We start from the raw sequence: 19928 nt of genomic DNA, 5'->3' as shown, positions 1-19928 counted from the left end.
TTTAGTTTTTAGGTCTCCCCTTTTCTTTTCAATCCTCTCTTTTTCATTATTGACCTCATTTTCGTAATATTGAGTCATATGCAATACTTCGGACTGCGATTTAGCTTACCAAGCACTCTCAGAAGTCATGATTTGTGAATGAATATCAGGAAACAATCCACGCACAAACTTATCCACAAACAATCTTTTCCCTAACTCGGTACTTAAATCCTGTCAGCTAAAATCTGAAAATACTTGTTCAAACCGATTAAAGAATTTGGTAGCACCTTCAGATTTTCCTTGGGTACAAGCAGCGAGTTTGTCTCAAACAATCCTCTCGGGAACCACAGTTTTTAAATTTCGCTACTATTCTGTCTGGCAAAGTCAGTATCACTTGTGGTGGTCTCTCACCAGCTCTTCTTTCTCCATCTATTCTCACCAAGTTAACCCATGTGTCACCCCATCCTGCTTGATCATCTACAGGCCTAATTTGTTTCCATAAATCAGCAGGTAGGATCACAGGAAACAACAAGTCTATATCACCCAAAGTGAAAACTGACGAATGCAAGACAGATTCTATTTCTTTGTAAAACCCTGTTGGATTTTTCCTAATGTCTGGAATTGACTGTCTGATAGTGTTCACTTCCTGTCTAGAGAACGGGACGTGAACAAATTGTGATGCATAGTGAGCTTCAATATCGATGGCTGCTGCACCTGTTGCGACATTAGCTGGAATCTCAACTTTAGGAACAAATGTCAGAGGAACCTCCCTCATAGGCAACTGAGTAGTAGGCGGCGCCAAACGTTTGTTAAGCAATAAAGCCCAGTCAAGCACTAAAGTGGTAGAAACAGTATCGGGCACAAAGGCTTTCTTATAAATAATTATCAATTATGCGGGACAACAAATCTTTTATATACTCATCCAGCAGATATTCTACCATTACCTGTAATACTTTCCTCTGCATTTCTGGAGTATGCAGACTATACGTATCATATACTTCTATGGGAGATATCGACACATCCAAAATCCATCTAAGCGCATCCCTCATGCAAATTTGTGTTTATTCACTCGTTGACTTATAAGGAGCAAGGAACCGTTTCTGCACATACAAAGCGCCCAAACTATCACCATCTATCTCATCATCCTGTAACCATTCTAACTCCCTTTTCAAAAACCCACTCGACATGCTCTTTTACTTTCTCCGCGGAATCCCTTGAATAGGCTAAAACAGTCAAATCCCTGAACCCTTGTGGGACATCTATGTCTGTCAAATTATTCCACATTTCACCCAAATGTATTCCTATCCCCTCAATAAAGACATTCTGTTCGGGAATACTTACTAGATTAAGAAGTGTAGCTAAGACAGTTGATTTTTCACCTTTCTCTATACATTGTTTAGCCCATGCATGCAATTCTCTCTTCTTATCTTTAGAAACTGTACTTCGAGTCAATACTTTTGATTCAATCGCCCCTTCATCAGTTACAAGAGGAGCAGAACCGCTTGGGAAAGAGTGTAGATAGATCCTGTACAACAGGTAGTGGAGATACTACCGCTGGTAACAAAGACGGAATTACTGGAACAGTAACAATGGGTAGAGGTAGAGGTACAGGCGGACGAACAACAATAGGAAGAGGAGCAACGGGAAGAACATGAATTGCTACGGGAGGAGGCGCGACAGCGGGAAGAGGTAAGACAACAGGAATAGGTACATAAGGAGGTGGTACAGTGGCACCAGGCCTATGTTTGTTTAAGAGTTTATTAATTAGTTCATCTGAGGCATGAACATCTTTAGACAGATATATTTTCTGTAAACCAAGTTGAAAAGCCCCATCCATGTTTCTAACAGACTGACTGTTTTTGTTGATCATATAATAATGTTTTTTCTAAATTTGATTTATGAAGACATGTATGCTTCTCTTTACTCTTAAATTGCTGCATAGCTTCCCTTTTCCAATTCTGAATTACATCAAATGCTGCAGGTCTAGCTTTTTTCTTTAACAATATAGTTTCGAAATACTCTATTCGGGCAATCTCAAAGCTACCTTTGACTGGCCAGTGAAATTCGGAAGCTTGTCTAGTTTGTCTGTGCCAAATATCGTTGAATTCTCTACTACCAATGCCGAACTTACAGTACATAGTACATGCCGGCGACCCCTCCTGTGGCGCCGGTCGGCCAAATTCCACAGATGGTCTATCCCTGCGGAATAACGCCCTGAAACAGGCAATTTCCCAGGCATGTCAGATTACTGGTGTTACCTGGCGTCCTCTGTGCTCGCGAGTACAGATCTGCAATCAAATATCAGGATACTTAGGAATCGGGGCACAACTCACCCGATTACAAAGGACTAAGGAGGTTCGATCGGAGGACAAAGGACCCTCGTGGTTGGGGATTTCGGCAAATCTGCCCGCCTCAATATGTGGACCCTCGTCAAGTTGCCGTCTCGGACCGCATGCTCACCGTCCAGGGATCAGATTTTGCAGTACTGTTGAGGTATTGCGTCTCATCCAAAAGGGGCCCCTTTTTCTCACCGTCCGATTCCGGTCAGATAGCCGCGTCTTTCCTTCAATGAGATGGCATCAATCTTGAGGGTCCCCATTCGGGCTCCATCTGAAAGAACAAAGAAATATCGAGGTCGAGCACCACAAATGAAATACACCAATCACAGGCTGAAAAGATACAAGTATCTTTTATGACTGTACAGTTTATAAAGCAAAACAGATTGTTATCTGGCCCCAACACCTCGTGGTGTGATCCAGCCGACACAGTGAGGAGAGTGAGGTACTGGACATTTAAACATTGGCATTTTTATATATTTCCTACAATATTGTCCAGCTTCTCTTCACGTTAATTCGTATCTAGAGTTCGTGCCCAGTTCATATGACAGATTTTACAACATTATGCAAAGGATTACATGAATTTACATTTCCATGAAAATACCATGGTGGTATAGGTTCTCGGATCTGCGCTAAGCCTTGTTTCAAGACCCTCTTACAATGTAGTTCAGCTAAAACATACGATCGTCGTTTACTCTTCATTGTTTCAGTGTTTATACAAGGATGAGGCTTGTGAGCGCAGACAACACTCGAATAGCAGTTCATATGAAGCACACGGTTTCTTTGCTTAAACAGTCGACTCGCAGACAACCAAAACATTAATAGAACTCAAAGGTCGGTCGGCTCGACTTGCAAGACGAAAATACAGACCACCATTTTAGATTATGGAACACAAGTGAAAATCAAAATGGCGGACGAATCTTAAAATGGCGGCAAAGTAGAAACTAAAAAATCAGAGCTTTTGCAATGCGGTTTTCCGTGTAACGCGATTGGGCTTAGGCCAATATTAAATATAAGGAGGCACTATATAATTACGATTTAACAGTAACTATTGTTCTCCAGCATGTGTCTGGCATTCCAGTGTTTCTGGATTGGGGAGGAAGTCCAGTATCAGCCCCAGCTTGTACCAAAGTGCCCTGTCGTACCTGGCCTGGATCACAAGTGCATTGGCCGCCTTGGTAGTGGATGCTGTGGTGTAAATCACGCTCTTTCCCATGGCATCCATCCTGTTCCCCTCGCTGTCCAGAGGGACCGAAAGACGAAGGGTTGGCAGACTGTTTCCTCGCCAATGCAGATACCACTGAATCCGGCGATGATGATTACCTCAGGCACTTGGGTGCGGAATCCAACACACTATACATCTCCAGCCGATGCCACTTGGCTGGATACGTGCAAGGGTTCTTCATGAGGGCCAGGCCCTCTTCCCAAACATCGTCCTGAAAGGGCACCACAATAGTTTTCCTCTTGGCCTCATACCTTTGATATAAGAAGGCCTCCTTGATTTACTCTGGCACCAGCTGGAAAAGCTCAGAGGCTCATGCGATCATGGAGTGGAAAGATCCCACTTCATCTGGTGGCGACACCCTGTGTGATGCATTGAAATGTGGCAATTCACTGTTAGCTGCGACAATGTCTTCGTCATCATCCGTCGTTAAGGCCGTATCAGTCCCTGTGTCTGGGTCTGCTGGGGGAAGACGGGACCCGATGTGGAGGAGGATGAAACGGGGGCATCAGATAGAGCTTCCTCTTCTTCATTGGAGGCTGATCATGGACCTGGGTACCATCAGGTACCGGAGCAGGAGGCATCCTCATCTGGATCTGACACCAAGGTGTGTAGTGTCAGAATATCCAAGGAATGGTCCCTCGGCTCAGAAGGTAGAACAGGAAAACTAGGCCCTGCGCTGTAGTCTTCCTCTTTAACGTTCTTGTGGACCGCGTGCAAGGACTCCTGATCCGCGCTGTCCGTGGAAGAGACCGCCATGGTTTGGGCGACAGCATGGGAAGGCTGTTTCCGGGCCTCCCCCGTCCCCCCCTGAGGGTTTTAACTGGGACCTGAGCATGTTTCACACCTTCTGGCGTGCCTGTAAACTTTGCCAAAGTCACTGCAGCAGTGTCATGCTTTGGGGGTAGAAACACTGAGCCGTGGGTGCTACCCTCGCAGGAGCAGCGCCCTTAGCTGTTTTAGCCTGTGTCGGTTGAACCTGCTTGGTACGTTCAGCCTTTTTCTCCTCCGTCCTCAGCTTCTCGGATTTCCCACATAGTTTAGCCAGGGTAGATTATTTCCTTTTTGAAAAGGAGCTTGATGGTAGGCTTGATGGTAGGCTTGCAATGGGAGGTTGAAGGTGATGCTGATTGCACCCTATCCTTTGGACTTGCGGCTCTTGGCCTTGTCTTGGGCCCCCACGGATGAGGCGCCCTCAAAGGGCTTAAAAGACCGCTCCTTGGACCGGCTGGTCCTGAATGAGGCATGACGCTACTCAGAGCATGGGTCAGAGGCTTTGGCGTTAAGCCATGCCGCCAACCTACTGTGCCCGTCCTTCGTTGTTTTCTTCGAAAACCCAAGTCAAATACCACACTATACTTCCTTGTGGTACCGGTGCAGGTATTAGAGGAATTGCACATGCATGTCCAGTATAAACACATTCCGTAGCCTGCACTTGATACAGGGCCTGAGGAGAGACCATCCCTCCTCCGTCATGGTTGGAGCGCGAAGTAAGCACAAAGGCCTTGTAGAATCTTCGACGATCTTCGCCGTTGAGGGGCGTGTAAGTTTACCGACAATGGATCACCGCTGTCGGTAGATGAAGAAAAGAGCACACAGGCTTCTTTAAAACAAAAACTTACAAATAGCTCGGAGAGCAATGTTGAGGACTCCAACACTGAAGCATGCAGTAAAAATCTGAAGATGGCTGCCAGAGGAGGGGCTTAGGGAGCGGACCGTCATTGGATGGGGGGGCAGTATGACCCAGAGCACAGCGATTGGTTTAGAGGAGAAATACAGTTTTTAAGTGAAAGTGAAACAGTTTTTTCTCTTACCGAGGATTCCCAGCCAGACGACAGGGAATATTCATGAGCATGTTAATCCATGCCAGACTGCATGCTGGAGAATCTCTAATACTCGCTTCAGTTTGATCCAAGCAGTCAGTTGGGGAAATCCCAGCGAGTTAGTCTTTCAATAACAGTCAGTTGGCAATGTTTAGCGTAATGAGACGGGTATGACATTTGACATAATTAGAGCGTGAATGGTAGTACCTGAAGTTGGGACAAACCTGCCTTGGACCTTCCCAGCTGAATGTATTGAACACGAGAGGGCAAGCAGAACACCAGGTTAGGTAGGAATTTGCAGTCCAACAGGTGTCAGACTTTACAAGACATTTCTTGGTATTAGGTAATTTACCTTTTAATATAGGCCTGTACTACACAAGTTGGTAGAGTGACTGAGCAGCCAGGCTCATCTTAAGAGGGGTAATGTGAGCTGAAGAGCTGTACAATGAAATTAGTAAATACAAGTATCCAAGTAAACATTTGCACACTTAGAGTTACAGTATACATTTGTATTTATATATACACAAGGATAATTAGACAATCTTTAAAAAGCAGCCACTAATAGTAACATTAATCCCAAAGTTATGATTCAATTCAACAACAGCAATAAAGTAGGAGAGTACACTTTGCTTCTGTTATACATATTCCAGCACAAATTCCAGCACACACTGAGCGACGTCATTTGAGGATAGATTTAGCACTTATTTGTGATCCCCATTACAATACTGAGTTTCAAAGAGGAAGAGTTAGTTAGAACATACTTTATAAGTAGAAAAACAGATTCTACCAGAGGGATACAGGCAGTCTTTTATCCCAGCAATAATAGTGTTCAACAATTAAAACCATGCAAGGAAGCAAGGACTGCCAAAGCAAGTAGGGTCAGAAGAGGGGCCTTTAGGGAGCCAGGACAGCCAAAGTCAATGGGCCAGCTCAAAGTTCCAATGCTCTCTTCTTAGAAAATATTTTAAAATAGTCAGTAGTTCAGTAGAAAAATCACAGAAGCTCAAGGGGAGCCACCTTGAAGCACAAGCTGGAGGCCAGTGCGGGTGAGTGGAGGTCAACTCAAAAGGGTTTGAAGTAGTACTCCCCAAGCTAGGAAATGGCCATAAATGGCAAAAGGTAGATGTACCCCAAACCCCACAGTACCTCTGAATTGAAGAATGGGTTCCAGCTGGATGCCTTCCTGTTGCAGTGTAGCAGTCCCTTGTTCCTGGTATTTGGTTGTGGCACCTTTTTCTCAGCACCAAAGAAGAACAGCCAGCTCTGGTTGGAAGTTACTAGGTCCTGGACTCTGGTGAGGGGACTCTGGATGAAGATTTCCTGCTTGTGTATGGTCCTCTGGATACCCACAATGTTTTGACCGGATTCGCACTTCTGAAGACAATGCAGTTGATGGTCAGGGGTCGCTGGGCGTTGGGATTCTGCATACTTGGAAAGTCACAGCAAGTCGGGGGATGCACCAAAATGAAGCTCGTCTCAAGGCTAGTTGGTCCCACCAGCCCAAGGGAGAAAGTCAGCACGTGCGGGTCTTGCCAGTCGAAACGAAAACGGGGTCAGCACAGCTGCAGGGCTTCACCGGGCACTTTGCGTTACATGAGGGTGCTGCTGGCGTCTCTTCACATCTTTGTCGGATGTTGTCCTCCAGTGGTCAACTCTGTCTCTAGTGCCAAAAACCTCACCTTTTAAGCAAGTCCACTTTCATTGACAGTCCTAAGCTGTCAATCACCCAGCAGGGTGGCTGTCCTCCAGGACAGCCAGCTTGCCAATCAGAACTGGTTTCACACAGGCACACCTAGAGACAAAGGACAGGGACGTTTCAGGACCCTCTCTCACTTCCTGCCTTTCCAGACACACTGGAGCCTGGGCGGGTTGCAGTGCTGAAGCCTGCCAAAAGGCAAAATGCACCAAGGACTCAAATCCAATTCATAAAACAAAGTAAAAGCCCAGAAGAAACTGACAAGAAATGGCAAAAAAAAATGACGGGGGCCGTTTTGTGAAAATGCTCACCCTTCGCTGCTGTACTGCAGCTGAGAAATCAGCCTGCAGATACATGGCACAAAGGGGTGTCCAGTCAATTCGTCGACCTCAAATTGGTCGAATGACATTTGGTCGACGCAATTTCGTCGAAAACCATTTCGTCGAATTTTTTTTTTAAATTATATATATTTTTTTGGGTGTTCGTTTAGGCAAAAAAAGGTTTTTTAAGGCAAAAAAGGGGGGTTGGGGGGGACCCCCCAAAAAAATAAATAAATAAAGGGTTAAAATAGAAAAAAAAAAATTTCGACGAAATGGTTTTCGACCAATTTGCTTCGACCATTTGTCTGGTCGACCAATTTTTTCGACGAATTGACTGGCAACCGCACAAAGGTAGTAAAAAAAGAAATCACTGCCACCAGACATTCAAGCGAGTTAGTTAAGAGAATGTTGCATGAGAAATGGGATAAGAAGTTACTATGTAACCCCCCCCAGCACTACACAGAGTGGTGTGTCCTGGACCCACAAAAGAAAAGCTAAGCGACAGGGGTCACCTTGCTATTCTTGGGAAAGGACTTCTCAGTGGCACTGCACAAAAAGGTGCTTTGTGACAATGCAAAAAGCAGATGCCTGTGGAGTTGACCAGACTCCATTAAACAGTAAGAAATACAAAATCCTAGTCAGAAAAACACATGAAGGCGTAAGGCGCTCTATAAAAGATCAATGAAATACAAATACAATACCTATGATCCTTCACGCGTAGAAGTCCTATTTTTTCTGCCCAGAGGATGCATAATCTCTATAGATGGAGTGTGAAAACTAACGAGGTATAGAAAGTCAATTATGATTAAATCCCATGCAACAGGTTTGTAATAACTTCCCCAGTGTGGGGAGTAGGGGTGGGTGCATCTGAATTGGAGCAGATCCAAGCATCAGAGAGACTTACTGGAAGGTAACGTTTGTCTTGAGGCTGGTGGATCTGCCTAGAATCACAAACAGTAGCCGATGAAGGCGGTGGGGTAACTGAAGGAAGAGATACGAATGTTTGAACACTTCCTGCCCCACTTGTGAATCATTCTTAGCTTACATCAACACAATGTTGTGTGAAAGTGTGAACCACACTCCATGTAGCTGCTTTACAGATGGCACCCAGTGGCACATTCACAATAAAAGCCAGAGTAGCTCCTGTGCTACCTGTAGGGTGTGTCCAAGATGTTAAAGGGAGCATTTTGCTTGAAAGGCTTTTAAACCTTTCAATAGACCAGGTGTGGGTAGCCTTTGAGCAAGGGCCCCCTTCACTTATGGCTGCCAGAGATACAAAGAATTGATTGGTCTTTCTCAGTGGCTTTGTTTCTTTAAGGTAGTACCCAACTGCTCTACGTACATCCCGTGTATGAAGAGCTCCTTCTCATGAGTTCTGTTGGTTTTTAAAGAAAAACTAGTAATTGAATAGATTATGTGAAAAACCAGAGGGTGTTTCACAACCTATTCCCTGGTTCCCATACTTAGGTGGCCAGGGAAAGGCCATTGTTTTTGGATCTCGTCCCTGGGGGGAGGATCACCTGGGTAGAGGGTCCTTGTGGAGTGGAGGTGAAGCACCCAATGGCGAGACATTGTACCCCCTTTTTCCACAACCCATCTAACCCCCATCCCTGGTTATTTTATGGGAAACTACAACTTCCATAATTCCTCACTACTTTGTCTTGACAAAAGTACTGCACCAAGGAAGAGGAGAAACTAGGTCAAAAGGATTACTTCCCCTGACTTGCATTGGCCCGGTCTCTGTAATGAGGCCAAGCAGACTCAGGCACAGAGCTCTAATAATGTTCACCAGCCATTTATGAAGTCTCCCAGTGAAAATAAAAGGTGGCGTGCACAGACACTGAGCGAGGCCGGGTATGAGAAGCAACAGCTCTTCTGAGGCTGATGCGAACCAGGCTGTGGGAGTTGGAAGGCCAACGGACTGATCAACAATTAAGAGGATCAAGAGCAAGCCAGGCAAGATTATCAAGCTTTCGGGAAAACAGAAAAGCAGAGCCGAGTGAGTGAAGGGAAGAAACCTTCCAGGTGCCAGGAGACAATCAGCAACCCTCCAGGGTGAATGGCAGAGTTGGGGAGGAGCAAAGGAGGTGCTGGTAACTGCATTGAAGTGTGGGAAACAAGATGAGTCATTTAGCACAACCGGCGAGTTATCAAGAGCAACAAAGGTCTGGTTGATGCTAAAGAGAAAGGGACTGATTTGAAAGTTGAAGGTTGCGCGTGTGCCTATAAAACACGAATTGAAGAGGACAACTGTTAAAGAAAAGGATACAAAATCGAAAAGGTCCTGAGAGAGAGGAGGTCTCACATTTGAAAGTCTCTGAAATGTTAGGAACTTTTTGAAAGATATTACAAGAAGAGATCAAAGGAAAGAAAGTTGAATAAGAGGAAAATGAAAGATGCAAATTGTGAAATATTCCAAGAGGGCAAAAGTCGAATATAAGAACTTTGGAAAATGCCAAGAAGACAAGTAAAAGAGAATAAGTACTACAAGTACCGAGAGGCACTGATGCTGCAAGAAAAGATTGTAAATTGAAGGAATGCGGAAAGAGGCCGAAGATGTCATGCAGAGGTCTCTGCAAATTCCTTGCAGTTTGGAAAGTCGACAGTGAAAGGTATCTTGGATAAAACATGGGGAAGGAAACCCCCATGAAAAGACAGGCTCCAGCCCAGCAGAGGGTAGCCTGTGGAAAACTGAGAAATTGAAAGCATATAAACTAAGTATTGATGGCAAGACGGGTGAAGCCTAAGGAAGTGATTGAACTACCAGAAGTTGAAAGCCTAAGATTGAATTGTACCAGGTAAGCCAAAGTGTGCAAGACTGAGACCTGTGCCATCCACCTATCATTTGTTTATCAAGAGACTCTAGACCCCGTGGGGTTGAACGTGGGGAAGGGAGTTGGTGTTGAAGCCATTCTGACATTTTTGACACTATTTTCCTTTTTGTATTCCCTTTACACATTTGTTATCTTGAGAAGGAGGGCAAGGTTAGGTTATCTTAGAATAGGCCTTTTTATTTTGACCAGACTCACTTGGACGTATGCGTTATTGTTTAATGGTCGAGATTACTCCCATTTTAGAATTAGGGCAAGTTAGGCAGTCTACCATCCCAAACAAATTTGTAAATAAAGGGTTTCCACAGGGTAGTCATCAGGTTCAGTACCTATATCTTCCTCAAATGTGCCCCCGTCAGTGTAATCTTAGTTCTTAATGGGGTAGTCATATACTAGTTTACGTTGTTAGTTTGCCTTTTTTGGTGGTAAAACCTCACCTGTAACTATGGGTTTTCTTTTAATATGGTGTTTATCTAGAAACGCCATAAACGGGGACATTTTGTACATAGTCTTCTCATACTTTTCCTTTGTCCAGGAAGTGGAAGCAGTAGTAAGTGGAAAGAATCTCCTGCCCCTAAAATAGAACTCTGTAGCACTTTTTTCCCCAGAGGGATGTAGGAAGTATTTTCCCCAGAAATAAGAGTATCAAACAATTAAAACCTTTATAGGGAACACACACTGCCAAAGCCAATAGGGTTCCAAAGGGATGCCTTTAGGGACCTAGGACAGCCAAAGTCAATAGGACAGTTCTAGTTCTGATGCAGTCTTCTTAGACAAAATGTGTTGAACAGTCAGTAGTTCCTTGAAGAAAAATCCAGGCACTCAAGAGAGCCTACTTGATGTGGACAAGATGTTAGGCCTGCACAAATGAATTGCATTAATTAAAAAGGATAGAAAGGAGCACCCCAAGATAGGAAGCACTAGATTCGGCTAAAGGTGGTTAACCCCAAAGCCCAAGATTACCCTAGAATTGAAGCAGATGTTGCAGCTGACTTCCTTCTTGATGCAGCAATGCAGACCCTTGTTCCTGGACCTTGGTCGGGGTGGCGAAAGGGAGTACGTCTGGCGGGCTCCCGCTGCAGCACTCTCAAAAGGGACTCTGCAGCAATGGATTCCACTAATTTCAGCAGCTCTTTGTGGTTTTGGCGCCTTTTTTCGCAGCAAGAGTAACAAATATCCCTGGCTGGAATTTCCTTGATCCCTCGGTCCCCAACTCTGGTGAGGGGACTCTGGAGAAGATCTGCTTCTGTAGACTCACATGGATGCCTGCAAAGTTTCAGCTGGATTAGTCTTTTGGAAGACGTTGCACTCGTCGATGGTTCAGGTACCCCGGGTATTGGGAAATTGCAGCCCAGGTTGGTTGCAGCGACACAGGGGTTTGCCCAGAACGAAGCAGGTGTTGAGGCTAGTTGGTCCCACCAGCCTAGGTGAGTATGTCGTCCTAGGCGGAGCTTCCCAGTCGATGGGAAAACTGGGTCAGCACAGCTGTAAGGCTTCACTGGTGTTTTTGCGATAATGTAAGGTGTTGCTGGCTTCTCTCTGTGTCTTCTTCGGATTTGAGGTTCCAGTGGTCAACTGCCTGTAGTCCCAAAACCCTTGCCTTATATGCAAAATCCCATTCATTCACAGCACTAAGCTGTCAAATACACAGGGCGGGGGAGCGTCCTATAGGACTGTATCACGCCCAGTTGGAACTGGTTTCGGCCGGGCATGCCTACTAACAAAGGACAGTGAAGTTGCGGGATCCTCCCTCACTTCCTGCCTTTCCAGACACACTGAAGCCTGGGCGGGCTACAGAGCTGAAGCCTGCCAAAGGCAAACCACAATGGGCTCAAACCTTATCGAAACAACAGAGTGAACGCCTAGAAGGAACAGACACAAGAAATAGTGAGGAAAAAAAAATAAAAAGTAGACGGGCCATTTTGGTAAATTGGTTACCGTTGGGTGCTGTACTGCAGCTGAAGCATAAGCCTGCAGATACATTGCACAAAAGGTAATCAAAAGAAACAACCGCCACCAGCCATTCAAGTTAGTGTAACAAAAAGTTACATGAGAAGTGGGATAAGGAGTTACTATGTAACCCCCCCTCTCAGCACTCCACATAAGGTAGTGTGTGCTGGACCCACCAAAACATGCAAGACAAAAGTTGTCCTACTATTCTTGGGAAATGTAGTTCACACAAATGTATAACATTTAGCGGAGTCCAGGCACTTCACAAAGGGAGCTGTCTGTCACTATATAAAAAGCAGATGCCTATGGAGTTCACCAGACTCCATTAAAATATAAGGAACACAAAATCTGACTTCGAGGAAAAGGAATGAGTGGGTGGCAAAAAAGACCCACTCACTCAGGAGGTTACAATCAAAAGGATCCCAGATTGTAGCAAAGGGCTGGGGGTCTCTGAGATTAGGGAATTAGAACTGAAACTGAAAATTCTCCCCAACACCAATAAAAATTAGAAAATAAAAATGCAATTAAAAAGAAGGACGGGAGGAGTTCTCTGGCCGGACTGCTCGGTGGAAAAATATCAACTAGCGGCTGGCCCAATAGGACCATTGCACAAAGGAGCATGATGGACACTTGGCATACCAAGGATTCTGAGCCCCAAAATCTTGACACTGGTTTCTCCAGCCTGGCCGGCTGCAGCAGCAGGTGTCCTAAGACGCTGTGAAAGAGGGATAACAATAGGGTTGCAGAGCATCAAGAAGCAGTCTAGACATGACCCCTCAAAACCTCCTACTGGACAATAAAAGAGAGCCAGAGAAGTTATTCAAAGCAAACCATATGTTGAGCTTGAAAAAGTAACTCCTCTCACTTTCACTGTGGTCAAAAGAAGCACATGAGTTACCATATTCGATTTTGCCCATTAGGTGTTGCTTCGTCATCACTCATGCAGCCCAAGGAGTACAGATAGGCGGGACATGGGATGTGAGGACAGACGGCCTGTGGGTGTATGGCTTTTACCCACCTGTTGACCACCTCTGCCATTTCCTCCCTCTCCCGGACTCTCCCTGGCCAAACATTTCTCCTGGGGTCTCGGAGACTGTGCACATCATGCAGTAACATTAACCTATGGGCTTTTATGGGGCTGCTATGAGCATTTGCAAGCAGGATGCTGAATGGAAATGCGTGAACTGCAGTTTCAAATCAGCTCTTAGTTTTTTAGTGTAAAAAAGTCTTAATCAAGTGCTCTTCAGCCACTTCCTTTTTAAGCAATGTGTGCCCTAGTGTCTGTCTTTGCATGGAATTCCAGTAAAAACAAGCACTGGCAAAGCTAGCAGTTTGAGTCCGTTTAGAGACATTAGATTGGGGTTTGCCAGGCAGCCCCTTCATGCACCTCGATACACAGTTTGCCACCTCTTGACACATCTTATGGCCATGTAGTACCATCATGGCACAGCCTGGCAAATGCTACGCCAAGCCTACACACAAGCCAGCCCTACTGACTTTGCTACTGCTTGCCGAGGGCATGCTGCCAGCACGGACATTTAAGAAGTGAAATATGAGAGTCCTCCTCCCTCCTGCAGTACACCAAACATGTTGCACATACACGGCAAAAACCAGGCAAACACATGTTAGTATTATTTATTTTTGGACTGGAGGATTATTAAAGGATAGGAGGATGTTAACGTAAAAGTAACCAAACTTGGCCCTAAAGGCAAAAAAATAAAAATAAAATACAAGTTTGGCAAATAAATATTCTTCTCATTCTTCCAAGCACTACTGTGTTGAAGTGTATTAATCAATGCCGGCTTTGCACCAGAGCCGTCACAGGGCTTTGTTAAACACACATACACATGTTGACGATGAGGTCTATGGGAAAGCTAGTTGAAGTGGAAAGGCTTTGCTTACATTATCCACAATCTGAAGTGCACAATTCTAAGAAAATGGGAAAACCTGGAGAATGGCCATGCAGAGTATAAGTTTGCGCTCACCCTTTTCAATCTACCTACCCCATGCCCAGCAGAGTTGACTCACCAGCGCCCCCTGCTTGACGCAGTAGCCCGCTTTGATGACCGGGCCGTTGGAGAATTGGCGGGCCATCAGGCCCGAGACCTGGCTCTGGGAGCATTTTACGTTATTTCGTTCGCTCTCTTCAGCACATTCTTCCATCTCTTGCTAGAAAAGAAGTCAACGAAGAGTCAACCAAAAACGCACAGACTCATCAAGATTCTTCAACAAGACAGCTTACAAGATTAACCATGGATTGCATCCTTAAAGGATTCACACTTCTATTCGCATCATTAAGCTTCATGAAGACTAAGAGCTTGGTTGACAGATTGTATCTGCAGAACTCCAGGTAGCAGGATCTCACCAAAGATACAAACAAGAACATTGCAGGTTACTCTCTGCAAAGCCTCTTCCACCCAATTCTTCAATATCTAGGAATGTGTCCCATCTGAGCTAGATGGAGTGGTGACTGGCTGGTAGGGTGTGGAATATAGAGTGTTGGGCAGATCTGTGAGGCAAGCTGGGCTCCAGTGAAGTATGCTCGTTTTGGAGTGTGGTATTCTGAGGGCTACTACACAGAGATTTTACCTTCAAATAAAGCAGTTTAATCGTTCCTCGCTATCCCATACAACTTAATTCTGAGAAACATTTGGTACAAACCTGTTCCAAGAACTCACGCACAGTTTCCGCCCAGAGTTAAAAATATAAATCCTTGTTCTTGAGTGGAAAAGCCAGCGCCCTGGGCCAGGTCCACTCCATAAGACACCCGCTGGCTGCCATATTTCTGTCACTTTGCACACCATTTATGAACAAGGATGTAAGGCTGGTAGATGGTTCACCAGGAGGAACTCAAACTAAAGTCTAGGGAACCACTAATCGCTAGTCAGCAACTTTTACTTTCTCCCATCTTCAACCCTCTCAAAGACTTCAGGGAAGATTTGACTGCAAGAAAATGTCTGATAGGGAAGAGGGACTACCAAATGGCTTCAGGAGTTTATTTTACGAAGATGGTTTGGCCATCATGGACACCCAGTGCAGAGTTTGTTACTTGATAGTTATAAGGGACTTCTGGAGGATCAGAATCAATGAATACATGTGGGAAACCATGCAAGAAGACAACAGCGTGCGCCCTTGCCATGCACCGAGACAAGAGACTCCTTTGTGAGCATGCCTGCTGAGGAAGAAACAGGACTGGGGTTACTTGTGCAGAATGAATTGACCTAGCAGTTTGGGCTGGACTGCCCCTTTTGGAGTGGGGACAAGCTTTGCATTTGTTCTTTCCCCTTCTGGGAATGGCTTGGTGGGCTGGAAAGGATGGTATGGAGGATTGCTCAGAGCAATGATAGTGGATAAGATGTATTCTGAACCCTTCAGCCATCAACCTTCAGTTTTGCAACTGGGCATTATAGTCTGGGTCGAACTGGGCCATAAAATTGTCTCGGGCACCAATGAAAAAGTGGCCCACAGTTGCAAATGGCTATTCATTCCTTTTGTGACACTGTTTGAACTGTACCCAAGGGGGAGTTTTTTAATAAAAATGTAATACAAATTGGACCTTGTAAAGAATATTCGTTCAGCAAAACGTGTCAAAACTATTAGCCGCATAGTAAAGTAACTCAAACTGGCCCACATTGCCCAAAAAAACTGACCCACATTGCCCAATAAAACAAGCACACACCAGTATTTTGCGTTTCTGGTTTCGCTATGGACCTTTGCCCTATAGGCCAGTTTGAGCCAGATTGTAGGCCAGCATACTTTAAGGGAGCAGGTAGCAGGTTTCCAATGAGGGGCTGATGCTTGGACAGGGGTTTGATCATACGAGCCGGCTTATGCCTTCATCCTTCCAAAGTAGTAAACGGAGGATCATACATGTCAGGAATTAGAAACACCAGTTACCAAGCTCGCAAACCGTCATTTCCGTACGCAGCGCTAAACAGAAGATCAAGTATTGTGTTCTCTGGAGGCCTTTAGCCACCAGAGCCATCATCTTGGGTGTGGAGCGCACTCTGCAGGATGTATCCAAGCAGGATTATCAGATCATTGACATGAAATACAGATGAAACTGGAAACCCGCTAAGTTTTAGGGAAAATGTAGTCCTGATCAGTACCGGAAAAGGATTTTCTTTAATCTGGTTCTACCCTTGGAGGTGGCAGCACGACAGGGGTACATTTAGGGGCACAGTCATGCCAATGAAGTAAAACAACCTGCTTTGTAGCAATACCTTGAAATGTGCACAGATCCCAAAATAAATCCACTTGACAATGTACAAGTCATTACACTAACATGTAAAGCATAAAGAGGGCGAACATCCTCAATGGAAGCCTTTCATTACCAGCATAAAGAGGGTGAACATCCTCAATGGAAGCCTTTCATTACCAGCATGCAAAGCATAAAGAGGGAGCCTTTCATTACCAGCATGTAAAGCATAAAGAGGGCGAACATCCTCAACGGAAGCCTTTCATTAAGAGCATAAAGAGGGTGAACATCCTCAATGGAAGCCTTTCATTACCAGCATGCAAAGCATAAAGAGGGAGCCTTTCATTATCAGAATGCAAAGCATAAAGAGGGTGAATATCCTCAATGGAAGCCTTTCATTACCAGCATAAAGAGGGTGAACATCCTCAATTGAAGCCTTGCATTACCAGGATGCAAAGCATAAAGAGGGTGAATATCCTCACTGGCAAAGTAAAGGTTGCCAAATACATCTAATCTGGGTTTACAATTGACCATGAACACTGAAAGAAACCGTGATCACAAATGCATGATAACATGACGTGCTTGTAATCGCTTCACACAACATGCTGCTTTATGCACTGCCTTTTCCTAATCACCCATCACACTTAACCTCTGAAGGGGCTGCATCTAACCTTGCTTCGCAAATGAAAATCAAGGCAAACCATGGTAGAGTTTGGCAATTTTATCCAAGCAATAGGAAATCACTGGGATCGCCTGGTCTAAGTGCAATGGGAAGGCCTTTTCGCTTCCCCAGTTTGGAATTCAGGTAGGCGCAATTGCAGCACTTATGATCAATAATCTATAAAGCCCCCCATCCAATTGTAGTTGTCCCACACTTAGATGGCATTGTGTAGAATGGATTGAGTGGACAGAGTGGATGGAGTTAGTGTATAGGATAAAAAGGATAAAATGGACAGAGTGGATGAAATGGATTGAATGGACAGAGTGGACGGAATGAATGGGGCAGATGGAATGGATGAAATGGAGGGACTCGATGGAGTGGACAGGGTGGACGGAGTGGATGAACTGTGATGATTGGCCTGCACCAGATCCTGTCAGGATTGTTAACATTGGCCTGAGCCGTCTCCGGATGGAAGTGCAGATGTTGGCATGACTCACGCTTGAGGATGTGAACATTGGCGTGAATCGCATCTGATAGAAATACAAATGTAAATGTCAACATGCCCCACACGTGTATCACTTTGTACCCTGCTGTCCTGTTTCCCCATGTTGTTGCTACATATCCTTATCCCAGCCCCTGTGGCTGTAATCCCAGCCCTGTCTGTATATGTCCGTGTGTGGCTCTGTTCCCTGCCACCCTGTTCACGTGCCTGGTCTCCCGCGCTTTTAAAGATAACCATTATATCACTACGCTTACTCTCTACTTTCACCATTATTCAACTAGAACACAGCTATACACCTGATTAATTCGGCCTAGCTGTTAACATATGAATATGACACCTTGCACACCTCATCACCCTATAAAACACAGCTCGCCGAGCACATTCCGGCCTAGTTGCTCACATATGCGTCCGTCAGGCTTAAAGCAGCCAGAGCCCAGTTTAGGTGTCCACCCACCAGACTGCACACGTACAACTGATATCTCCTGCACCACGCCTAACGCTAGGATGCAGCTAGCACCCGGCAAATACATCAGCTGCACACATATCCGGTGCACCCACGCACCCTACGACTGTCTCCCTCTACTGACCAGAACTACGGATCCCGAGGGCGTTCAACCTACCAGCGCTTTGAGGTCATACCAATGATATATAGAGCGCTATATAAATGCCAAGAAACATAACATTTAATATTGATGTGGTATGAGAAACCGCTTCCCAAAAAATAAGTAAAAAAAAACTCTTTCTCGACAGTTCCCACCACATTCATGGCTGGAAGCACATGTTTTATAATGGTTCTTTTATAACGCGCGTAATACTCCCTCACTGCCATAACCTCCACCCTGCCAATCCCCACCCGGCCCCTACCTTCTGCCCCACCAGTTCCAAACCTCTGTTTCCCCTGCCCCGCCTTCCACTACCACCACCCCAGCCCACCCACCCCCCCTTCCCCTACGTGCTACACCCCCAAGTGCACCTCGATTGCCTGTTAGGAGGGGGTTTCAAAGTCACTACTTGGGGTACGACTTGGGGAAAGCAAACCTAGGGTTAGCAAGGTTCACAACCCCAGTTGAGCAAAGCCACTGTCTTAAGTAGCATTGACCAGGCAGCAAGGCTGAACTAAGGAGGAAGGGGGCACGACTGTATAGTACAATGAACACTTCTGTCAATCTTCTTCTTCTTCGCTTTCTTTTCCTTTTATGCTCCTTGAGTGATCTATTTTGCTATACTGCTTTTTAAACATGGATTTACACATTACAACAAATGTGTAAATTGTAAAAAGTTTTACAAATAAATTCGCACAAAAATAATAAGGCAAAGACCCACACAGGAAAGTTATAAACACAATGTATTACACTACTACTGTAAAGCACATTTTAAATATCTTGGAGGGACATAAAAAAAAACTTGAATGCATAGATACAACTCGCAGTTCGGTAACCCACTAGGGGGTGCACGCTACTTTAGGATCAAACAGTAATTCACACAATAAATGCATCCACTAAAATAGGGAGGAGGGATGTCAAGCACACTTTACAATTATAAGGGGCCCAGCAACATATACTACAACTGCAATAGTCCATCCCCAGTGTCTGGTAATCTTTTCCCGAGAGAAGTGGTTAGTAGCCAGGAGGGCCCAATCAGGTAGTGCAGTTAATGTACTGAAGTTCAGTTAGTGCAGTGCAGGGCAAATGCAACAATGCAAAATAAGGACTATGGGTTTTAAGTCGAGTTCCAGTAAAAGAAGGAGCAGCTAGCACCCCCCCTTGGGGTTCTCAAGGATGACTGGTATCAGGTAATATGCCCACCAATAATATCAGCATATATATGGTCATGGGGTAAGGCCATAGGCAATATTAGCGGGGATCATTCATGGGGTTAATGGGACCGGCGGTGTCCACTGCTCCATTAAAAAAATGATGGGGGTTGCGGGGGTGTCCCCCGCAGGTTCCATGGCTTAATATTGCTGCAAAAATATGCTGATTAGTTTTGCGGGGATATTAACACATGGAACCAGATGACCTACAGAATACCACCACTGTGGTAAAGCCCTGGATAGCACGAAGGGAAGCAGGACTGTACGCCCAATGCAAACTCAATTGGGAAGTGGGCTATTCAAACGATAATACATCTCAGGCCCCCAAGCCCAAAACGATCACAGGTGACAATAAATCGCTGGGGAAACCGAGGCTCACCGTGCAGGGTTGTCAGGTCGTGGGGGCGGGGGAAGAGGGGAGGTTTTCGGGGCAGAGGGAAACACACCCAGAAGATTTGGTTCTAGGATAGAGAGACCACCACAGAGGGGGCGCTAGCGAGCCGAGCAAGATGGCGGCTTCCTAGGGAGCTCTGCATGGCCCTGAAAATATCCTGAAACATCCATCCTGCTGTGGTGCCCAACTTCAACGCAGAGCAC

At 45.3% G+C, this 19928-nt stretch overlaps 1 protein-coding gene across 5 annotated transcripts in view; it reads right to left on the bottom strand.

Moving 5' to 3' along the window:
• PLEKHA1 (pleckstrin homology domain containing A1) overlaps nt 1-19928 on the bottom strand; it is a 749116-nt gene that overhangs the window by 230588 nt on the left and 498600 nt on the right. For 4 of the 5 annotated variants that reach the window (XM_069611983.1, XM_069611981.1, XM_069611982.1 and 1 more), the window contains exon 7: nt 14186-14326. The exons of the other annotated variant lie outside the window; for it this stretch is intronic. In XM_069611983.1, the coding sequence (XP_069468084.1) occupies nt 14186-14326 (141 nt within the window). The remainder of the gene's footprint in view (nt 1-14185; nt 14327-19928) is intronic. 5 annotated transcript variants of the gene reach the window in all.

The sequence above is a fragment of the Ambystoma mexicanum genome, chromosome 8 (assembly GCF_040938575.1).
Source record: "Ambystoma mexicanum isolate Mex_15411 chromosome 8, UKY_AmexF1_1, whole genome shotgun sequence".
Lineage (NCBI taxonomy): Eukaryota > Metazoa > Chordata > Amphibia > Caudata > Ambystomatidae > Ambystoma > Ambystoma mexicanum.
This window is presented reverse-complemented; position numbering and strand designations above follow the sequence as displayed.